This window comes from Corvus kubaryi, unplaced genomic scaffold (genome assembly GCF_017639235.1).
Source record: "Corvus kubaryi isolate FWS band 111438036 unplaced genomic scaffold, C.kubaryi_AGA036_p1.0 37354, whole genome shotgun sequence".
Taxonomy (NCBI): domain Eukaryota; kingdom Metazoa; phylum Chordata; class Aves; order Passeriformes; family Corvidae; genus Corvus; species Corvus kubaryi.
Genome location: NW_024581116.1, coordinates 7,970,501 through 7,988,793, shown reverse-complemented (window position 1 = coordinate 7,988,793; position 18,293 = coordinate 7,970,501). Strand labels below are relative to the sequence as shown.

Below are 18,293 nucleotides of genomic sequence, written 5' to 3'. Positions count from 1 at the left end.
AACGATAAATTGTCACTAATATTGCTGTGTTAAAATTTACAGCTGGACAAGTTTTGATGATCTCAGACCTAGGGGGAGGTTAACAAAGCTTGGGAAGAAGGATGTCACACTGATAATGGACACAAAGAATGCAGAATTTATGGGCCTCAAGGCCCACTTTTGGCAGGACTCCCAAGATAAGAAAGAAACTAATAAAGTCAACTCAGCAACCGTGCTGAAATCAGCTCTGACAGGGTAAAGGGTAATTCCAGCAGGGCAGATTGCGACCACCAGACCCAAGAAACCCACCAACCCAAAAGAAAGACTGAGCATGTGGACTAATTAGCATGAAAAGCAAGAGAATTGTTATAAACATATATTATAATATTGGCTTCTCGCAAAGTATAAAGGTAGATATTATATAATGTTAGAAATGCTTTTTTGCTGTGTGGATGTAGTTTTCTCTCTTTTTAGCAAGAATGTTAGCACGTGTGAGCAAGTAAGATAACCTCCAAGCGAGCAGAGGATGAGGCCCGAGAAGCTGCTAATCAACACTTTGTCCAGGGAACAAAAGGGCCCAAAGGCTGCTCCGCCTGGAGAACGGGCGGCCAGGAGGGTCCGAGAGCCCTTATCACCGCTCTGCCCGGGGGGCAAAGAGGCCCAAAGCTGCAATCAGCCCTGACTGTCTGAGGAATTAAGAGATCCACCCTACCATCGACTCTTACCTAGCGGGCCCAACCCCAAGAATCAAAAGAAATAAAACCACAAGGCAGAAGACGACACATGCTCTAAAAAGGCAGAACCAAGGAGTGGCCGTGCAGAACAGCTCCAGGAAAAGTTTGAATATGAATAGAGAACAGACAGTAAAAATGGTATAAAAAGGACTCACCTCGAGCATCAGGTGTGCTCTTGGCAGAGCGCCAAGGCACCCGGCTGTTATCCCTTTGCTTTATTTTATGTGTCTCTTATTGTCTTTATATTAAACCCTTTAAATTCTCACAGGAGAGTGAACCTCGTTTTTCACAGAATCATTAACCAATAGAAGATAGAATGCTAATTATTAAGATAACTATGTAACTTGTAGCACTATGTAACTCCAGCACCCACAGCCCTTATGGTCAGGAACTCTGTGAGTGTCTCCCCATCCAGGAGTGGGTAAGAGACTCAAAGATGCAACATATGAAAAGCAACTGTATAAAGTAAAAAGAGGGGTTGATATAATATTGTGGACTTGGTATTGTGTAGTAGAATTTTAGAAAACTCATACATGCTTTACAGTGACAAGTGTATGAAGTCATGGTTAAAAAACATTCTTTTTTGGGTAATGATATGGAATGGGGCAATTGGTTAAACCTTCTCCTTGTTCTCCATTAGGAGGTATTTTTAATCATTGGAATAAGATTGGTGGAGAACCTCTTACAAAGTGGAAGTTAAAGGAATATTGTACTCAATGATTGGATGGTGAGGAAAAGTGGCCAGAAATGGAAACATTAAATTATAATAACATGCTGCAACTGTTGTTTTGCAGAAGATTGGATAAATGGGATGAAATCCCATGTGTAGATTTATTTTTCTCGTTGAGAAATGGTCATGAAACAAGAAAAAATGCAGGTTATTGATGTCTGATTCAAATGTGTTGATGATGGAAGAGAAAAAGAAATCGCTGCTGCTCTGCTTGTAGTAGAGGGAAAAGGTGTCTGAAGGTGGATAGTGAGGAAGAGGGTGTACAGTTGTTGGTTTCTCTGAGAAAGAATCATGACAGTGATAATTGGGACCAGGACAGTACTGGTGGTAAGACTGGAGGGAGTGACACATGTAGTCCAATTGTAGGTAGAATTTGGGCACACCAAAACCCTGTATATGTAAAAGTTCCTTTTTCAACCACTGATTTGATACATTGGAAGGAGTCTGCCAGGTTGTACTGAAAAATCCAGAAAAATTTGAAATCCTGTATGGTACACCACATAATGTGAATCTGACAGGAATTCATGTAGTAGCAGAGAAAGCTTTAACCAATGATCGCTTGTCTTTAAGTAAAATCCTGGGATTATTACACAAGTGCTTGCTGTTTAGAACACCGGTCCCAATCAAGTCACCAATACATTCTTTCAAGCATCGAGATCAAGACTACCTGAAAAAGTGGAAAGATACTCCACTAGCTGAGAAGTGGAAAGGACCTTATCAGGTACTGCTGACCACACACAGAGCCATGAAATTAAAAGCACTGGACTCATGAATTCATTACACACGGACCAAAGGTATTCCTCCAACTTCGTGGTGATCTGAACAGAAGGAGCCTGAAGCTGAAACTGACTCAGGACTCATGAGCTGTGTGTGGACAGAAATAGAATCTGTACTGCATTTTGATTGTATTCAGGGAGAAATTTTACTATATTTTTGTGTTTTACTAAGTTTAAAAAGTTTTTATAGTCAATGTGCTTGGTTTTTGGAACACCACTGAGCACCCGGGCCTGGGTGCACAACTCTGAAATAAACAATTATGTCTCTCTTGAGTATGTAATTATTGGCTTGTAACACACTGGATAATAAATCTAATTTTGCTGAACAACAGTATGTCCTATTTCAAACAAATCATTTATATAATCTTGGAATTTTACCTGGTACTCACAAAGTGAGGCAGGTAATTGCTCAGAGGAATTGAATGTAAATATTATCATTTGCAGTATAAAATGAAGTTGTGAATACTAGTGCATGAATCAAAGCCTGCCCAGCTGACAGCTTGCAAGATACATCTGGCCTCCAGAACAATTTTCCACTATCATATAAAGTTTTACATCTCATCTGACAACTGGCCTTAGTGTAAATAGGACTGAGGTCATCCCCTCCCAATTGCCAAGAAGTTGTAAAGTCCTGCATTAGATTTACGACTTGTTTATTCTCACCAATAACAGAGGCCAAGGAATACTGCTGGCCCTATAAATGCCTGTATAATACCCATGTCTATGCACAGGACATGAAAGTAAGCAAAGTGCTGGATATAAAACTCCATGACTTACAGAAAAAAAATATGCATGCACAGCAATTTGAGGAAGCAAGTGTAGCATAGCCAGGATGTCCCACGCTCACTTTAATTATACTACAGCAAATTAATATCAGTGTGGGGATACATCACAAAATACCAAGCACAGCCAAATCCAGCGTTATTGGAGAGTTTATAGTCTCGTATTTAGCCCTTGCAGCTGAAGCTGTGTCCCGTGTTCACTTGTGCTATGTAGTGTTGTATTCCAGCTTAACATTACTGTGTAGGCATACCCGAAGTCACACTGCCATGTGCAGTGAAGTGAACATAACTGAACTTGCTTGAATGTGTTATGTGCCAGGTGCAAAACAAGTACAGATGTTGTTTAATATGTCCTTGGCAAACCAGCTACCAGATATAATATTTTATGGAATTGTATTGCAAGGGTCTACAAACTGTGTGGGATTTTTCCATTAAAAAATCCCCATCATTTTGGCTCCTAATTTAAATATAATTTCTAAAGTATTTGGATGATTGTAAATGCCAAATGTATAAAATCAATGGATTCCTTTAATGACTAATTTTTTTTTTAATTGTTAGCTTGTATGTTTTATCCTAAAAGCCTGATTGAAACAAGTGAAGTGTCAGTAAAGTTTGTGTAATGACAACAGGAATGACTGTCTAATAACATAAGTAAATCTTGCAGGGTAAAAATATTAAATTGGAGGACATCTTTCATTCTTCTACATGTTAAACATTATTAATACTTGAAATTACTGTTAAATCTTTTATTTATATTTTCAATTACTTCTAGGTTTTAAAATAAAATACTTCTTTTTCCAAACATGTGACTTGGGGCAGTTTTCTGTTTAATTCTTCCATTTATGCCTCCTTTATCTTTGAGGTGTTGTTTCCTTGTGTTTTTTAAACCCTTTATTTCATAACACACACCATTTAAGTTGAATACAAAATAACTTACAACATCAATCTGCATATCATATTGTATTTTATTAAAATAAGTTACAAGATCCCAACTTACTTTCCAGTTTAATGGAAAGAAGACATGGGCACATTTTTTCGTTCTGCCTTGCCATTTCAAAGTTTTATATAATGTGATAACTGTGTCCATTCTTTTTTTTTTTTTTTTTTTTTGTATTTACTTTGAAGTAAGAGAATAAAAAATGCAGTTACTACAGAACAGCAGTATCTGCAGTACAGACTGAAGCACAGCAGGTATGGGTAGCTTCGTGGCTATAAAGTGACTGTATATGAAGATCTCAGGGTCACTGTATTTTCAAGACTATTGTCTTCCTGAAGTCTTCTTGACATTTGTCAATAATAATAAACCAACTTCTGTTTTGTAAGTTGTGCAGTGAAATAAAGCTTGCTGAAAACAATAAAAAGGTTTGATTCTGAAAGATTATTTTAAAATCAATCAGAATTATAGCTTAGACAATCTGCTGTCTGTCTTGATATGCCTGCAGCTTCTCAGACACTTCTTCTAGTGGTCAGTTGTTAAGGGCAATAAAATAGATGTCTATAAGGTTTGTTTTATTTACAGTCTTTTTCATTGCTGCATTTTCAAAAAGCAGTCTGTTTTCTAGATGAGGTCAATACATGCTTGAAATAGAGATTTCCAAATGCTTTAGAGCTCCATCAAGATCTGGCATCTTCCCAAATAATCTCAACCACCCTAATTTCTTAAAAAGGAGTTGGATCAGGTGATATTCAGGGATGAAGATCAGCAGGTGATGGTCTCTGCTGTGTTTTCCAGGTTGTCTTGAAAGGATGCTAGGGATAGAAATGGCCCATCAAAGAATAACTTTGAAAGAAAGACTCAGTTCTTTATAATAAAGTCTATTCCTAACTTAAACCCACAACATTTTCTTCCTTAACATGAACTCTTGGGGCAGAAAGATTGATCTCTGAAGGATGTGCTAGTACTGAGATGACATTACAGGTTTAAATATCTTGGTGTTCAGTTCTAACTACTTAGAGTCCCTGTAATTATATATTATAATCCAGGAAAATCAGAGTTCTTCCCCTCACTTTTCCCAGGCAGATAAACTGAACTCCAAGCACACTGCAAGAAGAGGGATGTGCAGTTAGATCTCATAAAAATAACTTTGAATTTATTGAAAAACTGGGAAAGTCTTGTGTCCTTGGCAGAAGTTTTCATTTGGCTTTCAGAAACTTTGGCAAACTGGAAAGTTATTTTATCTATGTAAATGATGAGTTCATGTATAAAACTCACTAGTTTACTCTCCTTTTTTTTAATCTTAAATATCCCACTCTTCCTTGATTGTGAATCCCCAGGGATCAGGATGATAACCACAGACATAATGCTCCTTTCAATCAATTCCTATTTGAACTAAAGCACCTTTGACAGAAAAAAACATTAAGTCTCAAAAATTTCAGCAAAGAAAATCTGCCACAGTCCTTGGTAAATTGTAACAGTGACCAACCACTCCTAAAAATTGTACCTTATAATGTACCATGGCTTGTCTCGCTTTAATTTCCAGTTATTAGTCCCTGCCATGTCATCTGAGGGCATTTATTCCAGCATGCAGGCTTGCTGTGGTAACACAGAGTTCACCACTTTCTCTTTGGTGGTTGGATGGGTTTTTTTCTCTCCCACATGTTTGTGAAATGTCTAATGCGGGGGCTGGCCACATTTCACGGCTGCAGACATGGCACTGCAGCAAACGAAGCTGGCAAATTCCACCCACCAGCACCTCAGACCTCCTCTGGACCCAACACTTGCCCAGAGGCTTCAGCCTCAGCACCCTGCCTTGCAGCTCTCCCATTTTCCTGTATCCCAGGATACTAATATGCTCACACATTTCCAGAGAAAAGAAGGTGCTTGAAAATCACTTGGGACAGTGCCTGTGGAGGTGGGATGCAGAGGAATACCACAGCTAATGGGACTGTTGTCACACATGAAGTTGTCTCTAAAATTTTGGGGCATAATAAGAGGGGTCAGAACTCAGTGTTTGATGTAACAGTAAAAGTCATCCAGAAGAATTATGAGTAGACCTGTGTTTGATGTTCAACATGGTATAAGTAATCTAGGGAATGTGTGTATATGCATTTATTTTATCTATCATGTTGCTCTTCAGTGAAGTGTGAAAATATAGTCATGTTTGCAAACAAGATTTTTTTCCATAATATTTCTAAAATCACCCTGAAAATACTTTCTCTTTTGAGGGATATTTCTTCCCTGGTTTATGTCAAAACAGTTACCTCTAAAATACCAGTAAAGTGCTAAATGCAGGTGATCATGTAAAAAAAAGGATATATTTTGAGGACAGAGCTTCAAGGCGTGAGGTCACTGAGTCCTGGAGGGCAACTATGGCTTCACACTTACAGGACTCTTCAGTTGTTACAAGACTGCTCGTTATGGCTCCTAAGAGAGAAAACAGCATTTAGTATTTTTATTACAATTATTGAACATTTAAATCCCAAGAAAATGCTTGACTCTGTGGAAGGAGTTGAATCCATGCTGTGAGACTACAGCAAGCACTGCAAGCCAGGGCAGTTGGGAAGGAGGGACAGCAATGAACAGGGGCTTGTGTGTAGCCAGAGACCTGAGTGTCATAGTCCAGGACAGGCAAGAGAGAGCTCAACTAACCAAGAAGAAGGCAGAGCAGTGATTTCATCGTCTGCCTACCTGGATGTTCTACACTCTTTAAATTAGACCATTACTGAGCAAAAAAAAAAAGGGGCTGGCTGCAGAGACCAACCACCTCCCCATCAACTTTAATTGTGTCACCCCACAAGTATTCTTGGTTTCTAACATTGGCAATATGCATGCATAGGGAATATCTATGTTGATTCAAGAGGGTGGACACAAATCCATTCCAATGTCACATGAATATAGATGGGGGGAATGACATCATTCAAATAGGCCCAAGTGAATTTAAAATCTAGCAGAAAGTCACAGCAGTATCACTGGAAGAGCCAGTTAGTATGAAAGAGAAGTCACCAGTCTCTTCAGAAAGAGAAAGCAAGCACTGCTATACTCCACAGTGCTTCCATTGAATCTGTTCCTAGGTCTTGACCTCAGTCTTCCAAACTTACAGGGGACCAGCCTCAGCTGTCCTCAAGAATTCCTTTTTCTCCATAATTCACAAAAAAACCAGCAATGATGACAACGAGTTCAGAGAGACAACAATTTCACTGTAGTATACTAATGTCAAGCATCAGCAGAAGACTGTGAGTTCTTAGCTGCATGAAAGGCAATTTAACCTCACCTACTCCATAAAATAAGTAAGTTAAGGCTGCACCACTTGCTGAAGGTTGAGAACAAATGTATCAACAGCTACTGCACAGGTAGCTAGTGAGATTACCATATACATCTGAGACAGGAATAATAAGTTTCCAAAGGCAAAGCCTTCCTAAAAGAGACCCACCCTATGAATACTTTTTCAACAAGTTATCAAGAGGTATTACCTGTATGTAATACCCACCCCTTCTTACCTGTATATAATACCCACCCCCTCCTAAGTGTTTTTTCATTGCTTGCAAAGGTAGCAACAGCATATTAATCTTTTTTTTCTCTAGATATATAAATGCATAGCTCACCAATGCCAAACAAAGTGTGTGAGCATTGTCACAGTAAAACAATAAAAATATTATATTCAAGTACATTTCCCTTTTTTCCTGGATTGTTTTGGCTTCTTTTTTTTCTTGCAGGGAAACTGCAAAATCTAAAATCTGTGAGTCTGCAGTTCTGGCAGTGAAGAAATTCATTTGTCTTAAAGCCAGTGTTGAAACTGGTGTCTCCTTGATTCCACTGAAGTTGTATTTGTCCAGTTCCCCTCTTTGGAACATTCCACCGGCTTTATGGTCAATGTACAAAGAAGAGCTGTTCAAGAGTCAGCTGGAGGAAGGCCAGTTCAAAACATCACACCAGCACGGTTGGTTTCCAACCAACTGCCAGTTAACTTTTTATGTCTGCATTTAAATTCTCCAGTGACAGATACAGATCCTCCTTGGATTTTGTCTGATGTAACAAAATTACTTTTCCAACCAACTCTGGCAATTGTCCAAGAGTACTCTGAATTCTTCCACAGTCCTGTGAATTTGAGAGTCTTCCAGTATTTGATATTCAAAATCTGGGGCATTCCTGTTGCCACTGGGATGCCCAACAAGTCACAAAAAACATGCTAAAGCTGTGTTTTTACACTGCCTTTGTGTTCAAGTCCAGACCAACCAGAAACTATTTTTGCAGATGGTGTTTGTCTATATCCACCTATAACTGTGCTCTCACACAGGGTCTTCAGCCACTTGATATGATGCCAGGTTATTCCTGCTCTGAACCAAAGGCTGGGCTAGGTAGCTCTTGATGGCCCTTCCAACCCAGCCTAACTTAGGATTCTACATCAAACTGTGGAGCGGTTCTGCCAACATTTGATCCCAGTATTGCCCATCTGAAGAGAAAACAGTTGGTGAGTTCATGCTTGTCCCACTCATCTTGGAGGAGTGGGCAAGAATAAAAGGTTTAGCATTGCAGTAGTTCTAACCTGAGTATTGTTCCCCTCTGGACCCCCACAGCCACTCTCCAAATGGTGGTATGCAATGGAGACTCACTTCCCAGAGACAGGTGCCCCAGAATCCTGCCTTGCCAACACCGCCAATTATTCCCGTTTCATAAGGAATGCAGATTATGACAGATTATATTCCTAAATACAGTGAGTCCTTAAATGTGTAACAATAGGTAAGAGGCAACATTAAACTAATTTTAAATACAGTAATTGTTATAACTAAACAAGAAGGACCAAACTAGCTCAAAATATTCATGGAAAGAGGCATAAAAGAATGAAAAGGGATTGTGCTTCCTGGGAGCTTGTGAGTTGATAGACCATTTCTCAAAGACATTAAAAATGTTTAACACATTAAAAAGAGGTGCTTCAATAAATAAGCATATTCAGAAAAAAACACAACATGAAATTATTACTTGAGCATGTTTTGTCATCTGAATTTAAGATAAAGCCTTCATAGCAGTCACAGGTGTATGATCCACTCACACAGACCTGCTTCCAGTCATGGGTTTCTGGTGCACATACATCAGTTCACACAGGATGTGCTTTGGAGAGGCAGTTATCCAAAAACAAGATAACATTTTTAAATGCTTCCCAGTGGCAATGCTTTTCCATGCTGGGAGCCTATCTTCTGTGAATCTTACCAGGAACTACTGAGCTGTGTAACTGATTTTGCCTTGGAGCAGCAATTGTCTTACTGGGGGTTAATACATTAATTAATACAAGGGATACCTGAGACCTTGCTCACTCTGACCCAGCTGGTGCCTTACCCCACCAGATGTGAAATGCCACATGAGCTCCAAAGGCACACTAGGAAAGGTTTCCAGTACACAAAAACTTTACAGTAAGGAGACTGGGAAGGAAAGAAACACTTCTGAAATTATTACATTTTTACTGTAGCACAAAGCCACTGAGAAGCTAAAGAAAGGAACAGCAAGATGAAATTCAGCCTGGAGGGGAGGACATCACCTCAAACTGTCTTGCATGGTGGTACACACATTCCACAATACTGCAAGGCGTGTGACTAACCCCTTCTCTCTTCAACAATTTCTCAGTTCTGGGTTTTCTCAATATTGCATAAATTAGGGAAGGCCTTAAGTTATAAGTTGAGAAAGACTGCATGGTGAGTACTTACTAACATTGTTACATATAAAATCCTTTGTGTCTCTGAATTTTGCTCAAAATGGGCAAGGCAGAGTGACACAGAGCTGTCTTTTAACACCTGGATGCACATGAAAGTTCCTCCAACAGATACAAATATATTAATGTGCTAATGAGAGTTATTTCAATACATGCACTTAGCTGAGGAGGGCATGGGGGGAAAGGGATCAGCAATCTGCTCTTACTTGAGCATGTCTTCCTGTCTGGGTTGAGGGTGTAGCCTTGGTGGCAGTCACAGGTGTAGAACAGGTCATCCCTCACGCAGACCTGCTCGCAGTCGTGCCTGCCAGGCGCACACACGTCAGCAGCTGAGGGAGGCATTTCAGAGGAGAAGAATATTAATCAATGTCCAAACTTCAGCCTTGAGAGCTGCTCGTAGTGATTCCCATTTGCGAATGTATCTTCATTTGGATGCAAACCAGGATGCTTTTACTGCATGTCAGCATGCTATTAACCAGAGCAGGGTGCAGAGAGTGTGTTTTTATCCGGCTATCAACATCACAAAATTAGTACAAGTTTTGAAATACTGGCAACACTTTTTTGCAGCTGTAACAAACAGATGGCAAAAGGAATGGAACTAGAAGTGATGCATTTACAAAACAATTATCCAACAACTTCAGAAATCAAATACCTTGATTCTAAGAGACTATTTGGCATTACTTCAGCTTTTATTGAGTTGGAGAAGACACTGTTCTATGGAGTGAGAAGACCATAAACAAAAAAGTGTATGTGGCTGCTAAAAAGATGTGACACCCACTGCCAGTTACAAAGTGGGCACTTTATGTGTGAAGCTGCTGTTTTCTGCCAAATTTAACATGTCAATTCTGGAAGGACAAGCTGAGAAGGAATTCCTGTATTTGGATATCTTTGCAGTAAGGAGGCCCAGTAAGGCACAAGAAAAAATAAAGGATGGAGAAAAAAAGGAAGAGAGAGAGAAAAGAAAGTGAGAAAGAGAGAAAGAAAGAAGAAGGAAAGGGAAGCAAAGGAAGAGAAGAAAAAAAGGAAAAGTAAAAGGAAAAAGGAAAAGGAAAAAATACCCTCTCCCAGACCTAGACTATTTTTGCATCATTTTTGCACATCTTTGTGATGTAATTGTCACAAAGACATGAATGGTTGGGAAATCATTAGCAGGATACTGCAAAATGAGATTCAAAAGAAAAAAAAAAGCAAGCATGTGAAGAAAATAATTTAAAGTTTGAGTATGCAGGAGGAGAATCGGTGCAATGAAATGAGGTTTGGGATTGGAGTCCCAAAGGGAAGACCTAATTGAATTTACATTCCCTCACATATTTATTGCCTCTCTATAATGCCAGCTAAGAGCTAATCCTAGGCACTATATTTACAAAATCAGCTCCTAACCTAGGCAGGAAGAATACTCAGGCCCTGTGACTTCACCTTTTTGCAATGTGAGAACTGTGACTTAACTGAAGAGATTTGCCTAGGAACCTCCTGGAACTGGAAGCCTAAGTTCAACACTTGGTCACACAAAATATAGTAAGGAAAAGGATTGTAGTGGAAGTAGAAAAAAAAGGATTTTCCCTATATAAATAACCAGTGAGACATCCAAAGAAATTCAGAGTGAAGATCAAACCATAATCAAGTGAAGACAGTATAGAATAGATATTAATCTGTAGATAATATATACTTATGTGTACATCCCTGAGTACCAGCTACATCTATGCTCTTGTTCTCCACAAGAGACCAGCACTGAGAAGGAACATTACCCTCCATCCTCTAGAGCTCTAAGGCTGCAATATTTTTTAAGGTCCAAACACATCCACCAGAAAGAGCAGTAACAGTCGTGATGATACAGACTCCAATCTCTCTTCCAGCACAGTCCATGCTCTCCCTCATTCATTGTGCTGCTTTACTGAAGAGTTTTCTGACAGAGATGGTACACATCATGTATTGGATATGGCAGTTCATGCTCCATAGGTGTGAAAATACTGTGAAGTCCTCAAGGAAATGCCAAATGGCACATTAATCTTACCAAATACAAGCCTCACAGAACTGTAGCCTAGCCAAGGGTCTCAAATTACTACTGTTCATATGAAAAAACAAAGTTGCCCTGAGTTTTCAGGGGTTGTACAGAAACTCTGAGATAATTTATCAGAAAAATAACATAAATTAGCTGGCTTTTTAAAAGCTACTTCCTTTCAGTGGAACACAATTTTTCCTTAATCAGATCTTACTTGAGCAAGTCTTCTTGTCTGGATTCAGAGTGTATCCTTCATAGCAGCCACAGCTGTAGGATCCATCATTACTCAGGCAGACATGGGCACAGTCATGCCTTCCAGGTGCACACATGTCCATGGCTGTGGTGAGCCATGGTTTAGAAAAGAAACCTGTTAATCCCTCCCAGACACTTCACTGTTTTAAATGCTCAACATTTGTAATTACACTTTAATTATTATATTATATTATTATTATATATTATATATAATATATATATAATATTATATATTATATATAATATATTATAATTATTATATTATGCTGCAGACAGCTGAATTCAGTTATTAATTATTTAATGGAGGAGGTAGATACTGCAAGACGTGACTACATCACATCTCATGCAGTTCTGTCTTTCATCAGCAATTCCAGCAGTCCTGTACATCCCCAGTAAGGATGAACCTAAAAACCCACGAGATAAGCAGTAACTTGCCCCATGTCAGACTGAGCAGCTAAGCGATGTTTATGGAATTCTGTGAAGACCATAAAATGGTAGGTAAGTGCCAAACTGCATTTTTTAATCAACAAATTTAAAGAAAAATGCAATGTTATTGTTATTGAAACCAAGGGGAAAGACTACAGCTGAGTTCTCATTTTAGGGTAACTCACAGAAAACATGTCCATATCTCCATGGGTTTCATATATTCAAGTAGCCTTTAATTCTTACCTGAGCAAGTCTTCTTGTCTGGATTCAAGGTGTAGCCTTCATAGCAGTCACAGACATAGGATCCATTTTTACTCACACAGATCTGGTCACACTCATGCCTCCCAGGTGCACACGTGTCCACAGCTTGTAAGGCATGTTAGAGAAACAACTCATTGTTAATAGCAAGTAGTTTGGAATGGAGTGAACATTCGCTTTTTTTAATATATTTCAGTTTGGAATCAGCTCAGAAATGGCAATAGTAGTTGAAGGAACTAGAACAAGTGGTAGGAGAAAATATCTATACAGTATCTACATCTGAAGACTTTGTTTTCGCATCTGGCCCATGAATGGATCTGTAGGCACAATAAAAAGGATGGTGATAGAATCAAACTACATCTCACCATTACTTGCAGTTGAGTTTTATTTATTATTCATTACTAGATTTTTTATTATTGAAAAAGATACAGATGTTTGCTGTTTCAACAGAAGCACACAAGTAGCATCTCAAATTCAATTATAGTGTAAAATTTTTATTTTTTTTTCTATTTGAACTCATCTTCCAAAGGAATAATACCTGAGCAGGTTCTCTTATCTGGATTCAGGGTGTATCCTTCGTAGCAATCACAGAGGTAGGATGCCCCGTTACTCACACAGACGTGCTGGCAGCCGTGGGTCCCCAGGGCACACACGTTCACAGCTACAAAGGGCATTGACAGAGAGGTGCTTCAGTCATCCCAGAGGAAAGGAATAGGCATTAATCATTTATGCTTACAGAAGTATATCTTGCACTGTTTGCTGGATTAGTGGTAGTAAATGTCAGTGCTGTGTTGCTGTCACAAGAAGTTACAGGCCTCCTTTGCACCTCTGTAGCCAGGAGAGAGAGGTCATAAACAGCACAGAAATAACTCACCACCTGAGGTGGCAGGAGAAGAGATGCCCTGAAAAGGGTTCAACAAGGAGAGTTCTAAGCATTTAGTAGCATTACACTGAAAGTGAGAGCTCAGCAATGAAAAGGACTGTCTGGCTCTTCGTATCCAGTCCCTTTCTATTACAGACAGCCAGTTAAAATAATGCTAAAATACATCACTGTCTGTTGGCTTAAGAACTTCAGCTCACCTGCACAGAACCTAATCTATGAATTCCTGCTGCTCTGTAAAAAACTCCCAGATAAACTGAAATGCAACAGAAAGCAAAATTAAATTAAATTAAATTTAAAAATAAAATAAAATAAAACAAAAAAATAAAAACGGAAAGAAAGATTAGAGAGAGAAAGGGGAAGACAAATCTGGTTTTACCTGAGATTTTACTTAGATTATTAGTAGTTACAGTGTGGATATGGACTACTGGTAAAATCAATCTCCAAAGCAATACTGGTGAGATAAGAAATCAGAAGCAAGAGTGCTTGAACCTTCTCATGTATTTCTGAAAACAAGGCAATTTTGTGGCAACAAAATGGCAACATTTCCCATTTTCTAAAACAAGTAAGATTTAGAAGTCAGCTAAAAAGGCTGATAGAGTTGTCTTGTCTTGGTAAAAACAAATTTGAAACAAAGACAGCACCTTTTCATTGTGCTACACCCTTGGGAATAAGAGAATTAATCACCATGATTTATGAACAAAATCTCTGGGTGATATTTTCAAGCATAAGTGAGAAGCTCAGACTCAAGTGGTCAGATTTTTGTGGTAGGAAAGTCAAATGTCCCTGAGTTGGACAGCAATTCAAGGCTAAGATTTTCCATCTCTGAGATGGTCTCATGCTGAATAATGCTTTCAATGCATCAAGATCTTGGCCAGCTATTTTTCTCCTGAACATTAGTTTTCCTGTTCACCCTACAAACAAATTTATTTGCCTTGGTCAAACCAAAGAAAATCCTAATTGTCACTGGTGAGTCCAGATTTCTTACCAAAAAGCACTCTAGGGCTGGAAAGGGACCCAGTTTACCACACTGTCTTACAAGACCCTCTTAGATTGATTTGGTTTATAGTAGTCTTTTTAAAGACTATTTCCTTCACCCTGGTTTTTTCATTAATCCCACAGATTCTGGCAAACGGCATGCAGGCAACTCAGAGTTACACTGGAAGTGTACATGTGTGAGCTCTCTGATTTATCCTCCAGTCTTGCAGGTGCATAATTTCTGTGCTTCAGCACAATAAACTCTTAAGTTTATTCTTAAGTACAAAAATAAATTATTACTTTAAAAATTCTTAAGTTTATTCTTAAGAAGAAGAGTTTTTTTCTTTGCTGCTATGAAAGGACTTGCTTTGGCAAGAACATAGGTGGAAATGAGTGCCATGTTCACAGCACACATACCTGTCCAGCCAGGTGGGCACTTGTGAGGATCTGGTCACATCAGCAGCACAACATGGTGTCAAGCCAAACCTCAAGGCATTTCCTATGCTAATTATTGGGCAAAGTGTCCTGTCTGCAGATGGTCTTACACATGTACTTCATACCTAGAGAAAGAGGTCTATTCACTCTAAACCTACTCAAAAGGTGTGGTGGTAATTTTTAGTAAGGCTCTGAAATAAAAAAGTAATACACTGCCAACCAAGTTCCCAAGACAGTGGCTGTTATTTTAATTTTCTTACAATGTTATTTACGCCTGATTTTACCTATTACTTGCTGGAGACTTATTTTAAAGTAAATTTCTTAGAAATGTACTAGAAAAAACTGCTTTGCACAAGTTTTTTAACTGTTGAAAAGTTGTCATTTGATTTTTGTGACTAGGGCTGTGTCACAGCTATCTATAGGCAGTTCTAAATACTCCAGATGACCTTTTTTCCCTGTAAATGACAATATCAGCTCGCTCTGGCCTAGAGTTGTTAGTGAAGTTCTAGCCTAAACCAAATACATACAGCATTTTTACAAGACCAGCCCTGAAAAAGTAAAGTTAATTCATCTCATCCCAGAGTTCCTTGTCTAAATCAAGTTGAAGAGAAACAGAGGGATATGTGAGCCTGGCACTGGAAAAACCCAGCAGAGCCTATGAGTGAAAGCCTGTCCTGAGATGGCCTAACACTGTGTTTGGGCACTTAATCCTGCACCACATTGCTCAAGCCAGTGTAGTGGTTTACCTGCCACACTGATTTTCCTACTCTGATCCATAAGGAATCCCTTCAGCTCCACACTCCCACCCTCCTTGCTTCCCAGCAAGATGGAAAAAGAAATGAGCAGCCTGCACAGCTCTTCAGTCATTTAGTAAATATATGCAGTCAAACCTCATCCAATTGCTGTGATTTCTTTTGCAGTAAATCTGACCAACTGCACAAGGAGGTCCACTCAAGTCAGGTCTGTTACCTGCAATAAGGTCACTATTTGAAATGAAAGGCCATTACGTGGCCTCAACTGAAAAAAAGGGTTGGCTTGTTTGCCCAATGGATGGTAAAGGAAATATTTAGATGCGATACATAACACTCATTAAAAACTTCTTTCTTAGGGAGTGGAACCACAGCAGAAGTCAAAAGGAGCCAAGTTACACTACTCTTTTGGACCGACCCCCTTACCACAGAAAGTCTCCCTGAATTTGGATGTCAGCTTTTCGATCACACCATAGGTCTCCACATAGAAGACGTGTTCATCCAAGGGCTCACTGGCCATTATCCTCAGGGACTGCATGTCCGCCCGGTCTACCCCAACCGCGTAGATCTCGATGCCAGCTGTCCGGGCGCTTGCCGCCACATCTTGAACCTGGTCTTGTGGCCGACCATCTGTCACAACAATGACCACCTTGGGGATGTTGAAGGTTGCTGGCCGGGTGCCCATTTCCTCGGTGAAGACTTCATCCATGGCAGTTTGGATGGCAAGGCCAGTCATTGTGCCAGCAGACAAGGGCTTAATGCGAGACACAGCCTCCTTCAGAGAGGCTTTGTCAAAATAGGTCCGGAGGGGAAACTCCACCTTGACAGTGCTCGCGTAGTTCATGACCGCCACACGCGTTGTTCTTTCACCAACATCCAGGGTATCGATCATTTCTGACAAGAAGATTTTCACTTTCTCAAACTCTTCAGGTCGGACACTACGGGAGCTGTCTACGATGAAGACGAGGTCTAGGGGCCGGTTCTTACAGGCAGTATCTGCCAAGAAGGAAGGAAAATGCTTCAGTCGTCTCCTACACAGGACAGGAGCTCTCACCCAAGGGCAGTGAGTGCTGTCATGGCAAACTGCTCCTACCAGATAATGTTGGTTGATTCTTTATGAAGAGGCTTCAAATGATAGTGAGCAACACATTAGATATTCTTAAATATTAATTTTAATAATTAATAAATAACTGAACTTTTCTAAGCATTAATAGATAGGTGCACATTTGAGCCCTCAAAATGTCTAATTATCCTTGAAACAAAGGGTTGCAGTTTTCATGTAACAGCCAACACAGACATGGAGCAATTATATATAAATGTACTTACTGTTTATTTCCATAAAGCCTGAATTCCAGTTTTTATAAGATAAAGAAATAAAATGGCAAAATATCTGAGTAGATCACACAGGGAACAAATCTTAATATTTTTTAGCATAGTAAAAATATAAACTGCTAATTAGGAATTATTTCTTGTTTGCAAGTAACAATCCAAAATACACAACAGAAAAATAAAGGTCAACAGGAAAAAGACACAAATGATGCTGTAAAAAAGCTTCTTTGGAAATTTTTACTGTTTTAAGGCTTGTAGAACAGAGAGAAAAGTGAAATTAGTTATGAAGTAATTTTACATGTAAAAATGAACATTTACACACACATTTCCAAAATTCCTCACTGCCATATAAATCTAGACAGAAGCAGAAAAGCCATAGCTCAGATCAGAGACAAGCATCACTTCTAGGAAGAGAAAAAACAATTAAGACAGTGACAGCAGACAGCCAAAATGCACCCTCCCAGTCCTGATACCATGTCCTGACACTGATGGTACCATGTACTTAGTTTCTATCATCAAGGTTGGATTTGCAGCTGAAAAATGGACAACCCAAAACAAGAGTATTTCTATAAAAGAGACATTCTGGCTCACCAGTGCATTAAATAGCAAAATATGAGGTGTTCAGTTTGAGTTCACACCTTGAGGGCTGTTTTGGGAACCTGACACACCTCTCCTGGCTACTATCAAGTTCACTTTTATTATTCCATTCCAGCTGAAAATTTAAAAAAATCTTCAGATGTATTTTAAAAGTAGAGGTGAAAACAGCACCTTGGTTTTTTTTTTTTTTTTTTCCCAAGGTGTTAGAAACTTTTTTTTCTGATTCAAGTGAAAACAGAGGGAAAAAATGAACCGGCACAAATTCCCTCAGGAAGCACAGCAGCAGAGTTGATTTTGCCTTTGGATGGAGTAATAGACCAGATGAATCTAGGATCCCATCCAGATATATTCTATATCATTCTATATGCATCCTGGAACTCAATTTTGCCTTTGGGAAGCTGAGAAAATATGAAGAAATGTTAGTGCATGCATCCGTAGCTTAAGACATAGGGAAAAAAAAAATGTTTGTCCTAAAAAACAGGAAAGAAAAGAAAGTAAAAAGACCCAATGCAGAGTTTGTAGGTAGAAGAATTCTCTTTTTTAGAGTAAGAAGAACAAAAAGCTTTTCAGCAACCTGGTCCTTCCATGAGTCTGAAATAAAAATGTTTCGAGCAATGAGCACAGGCAGGGAAGAGCTACGCGGGGTTCGGGGCAGCAGCGCGCGGAGCGCGGAGCGGGCGGGCCGCGGTGTCCCCGGGGTGCGGTACCTGCGGAGGGGCCGCCCGGGCGCGGCTGCCGGCGCGGGCGG

The 18,293-nt window shown here is 39.5% G+C and overlaps 1 protein-coding gene across 1 annotated transcript; it reads right to left on the bottom strand.

The window, feature by feature from the left end:
- Nucleotides 1-3,948: 3,948 nt before the first annotated feature.
- MATN3 (matrilin 3) lies at nt 3,949-18,289 on the bottom strand (the record flags this gene model as incomplete). The annotated part of the gene is made up of 8 exons (XM_042032745.1): nt 3,949-4,463; nt 6,258-6,365; nt 9,849-9,971; nt 11,856-11,978; nt 12,563-12,685; nt 13,116-13,238; nt 16,046-16,615; nt 18,253-18,289. Coding segments are annotated over 8 exons (1,263 nt in total), but the record flags the coding sequence as incomplete, so codon positions are not given.
- Between the last annotated feature and the right edge of the window lie 4 nt (nt 18,290-18,293).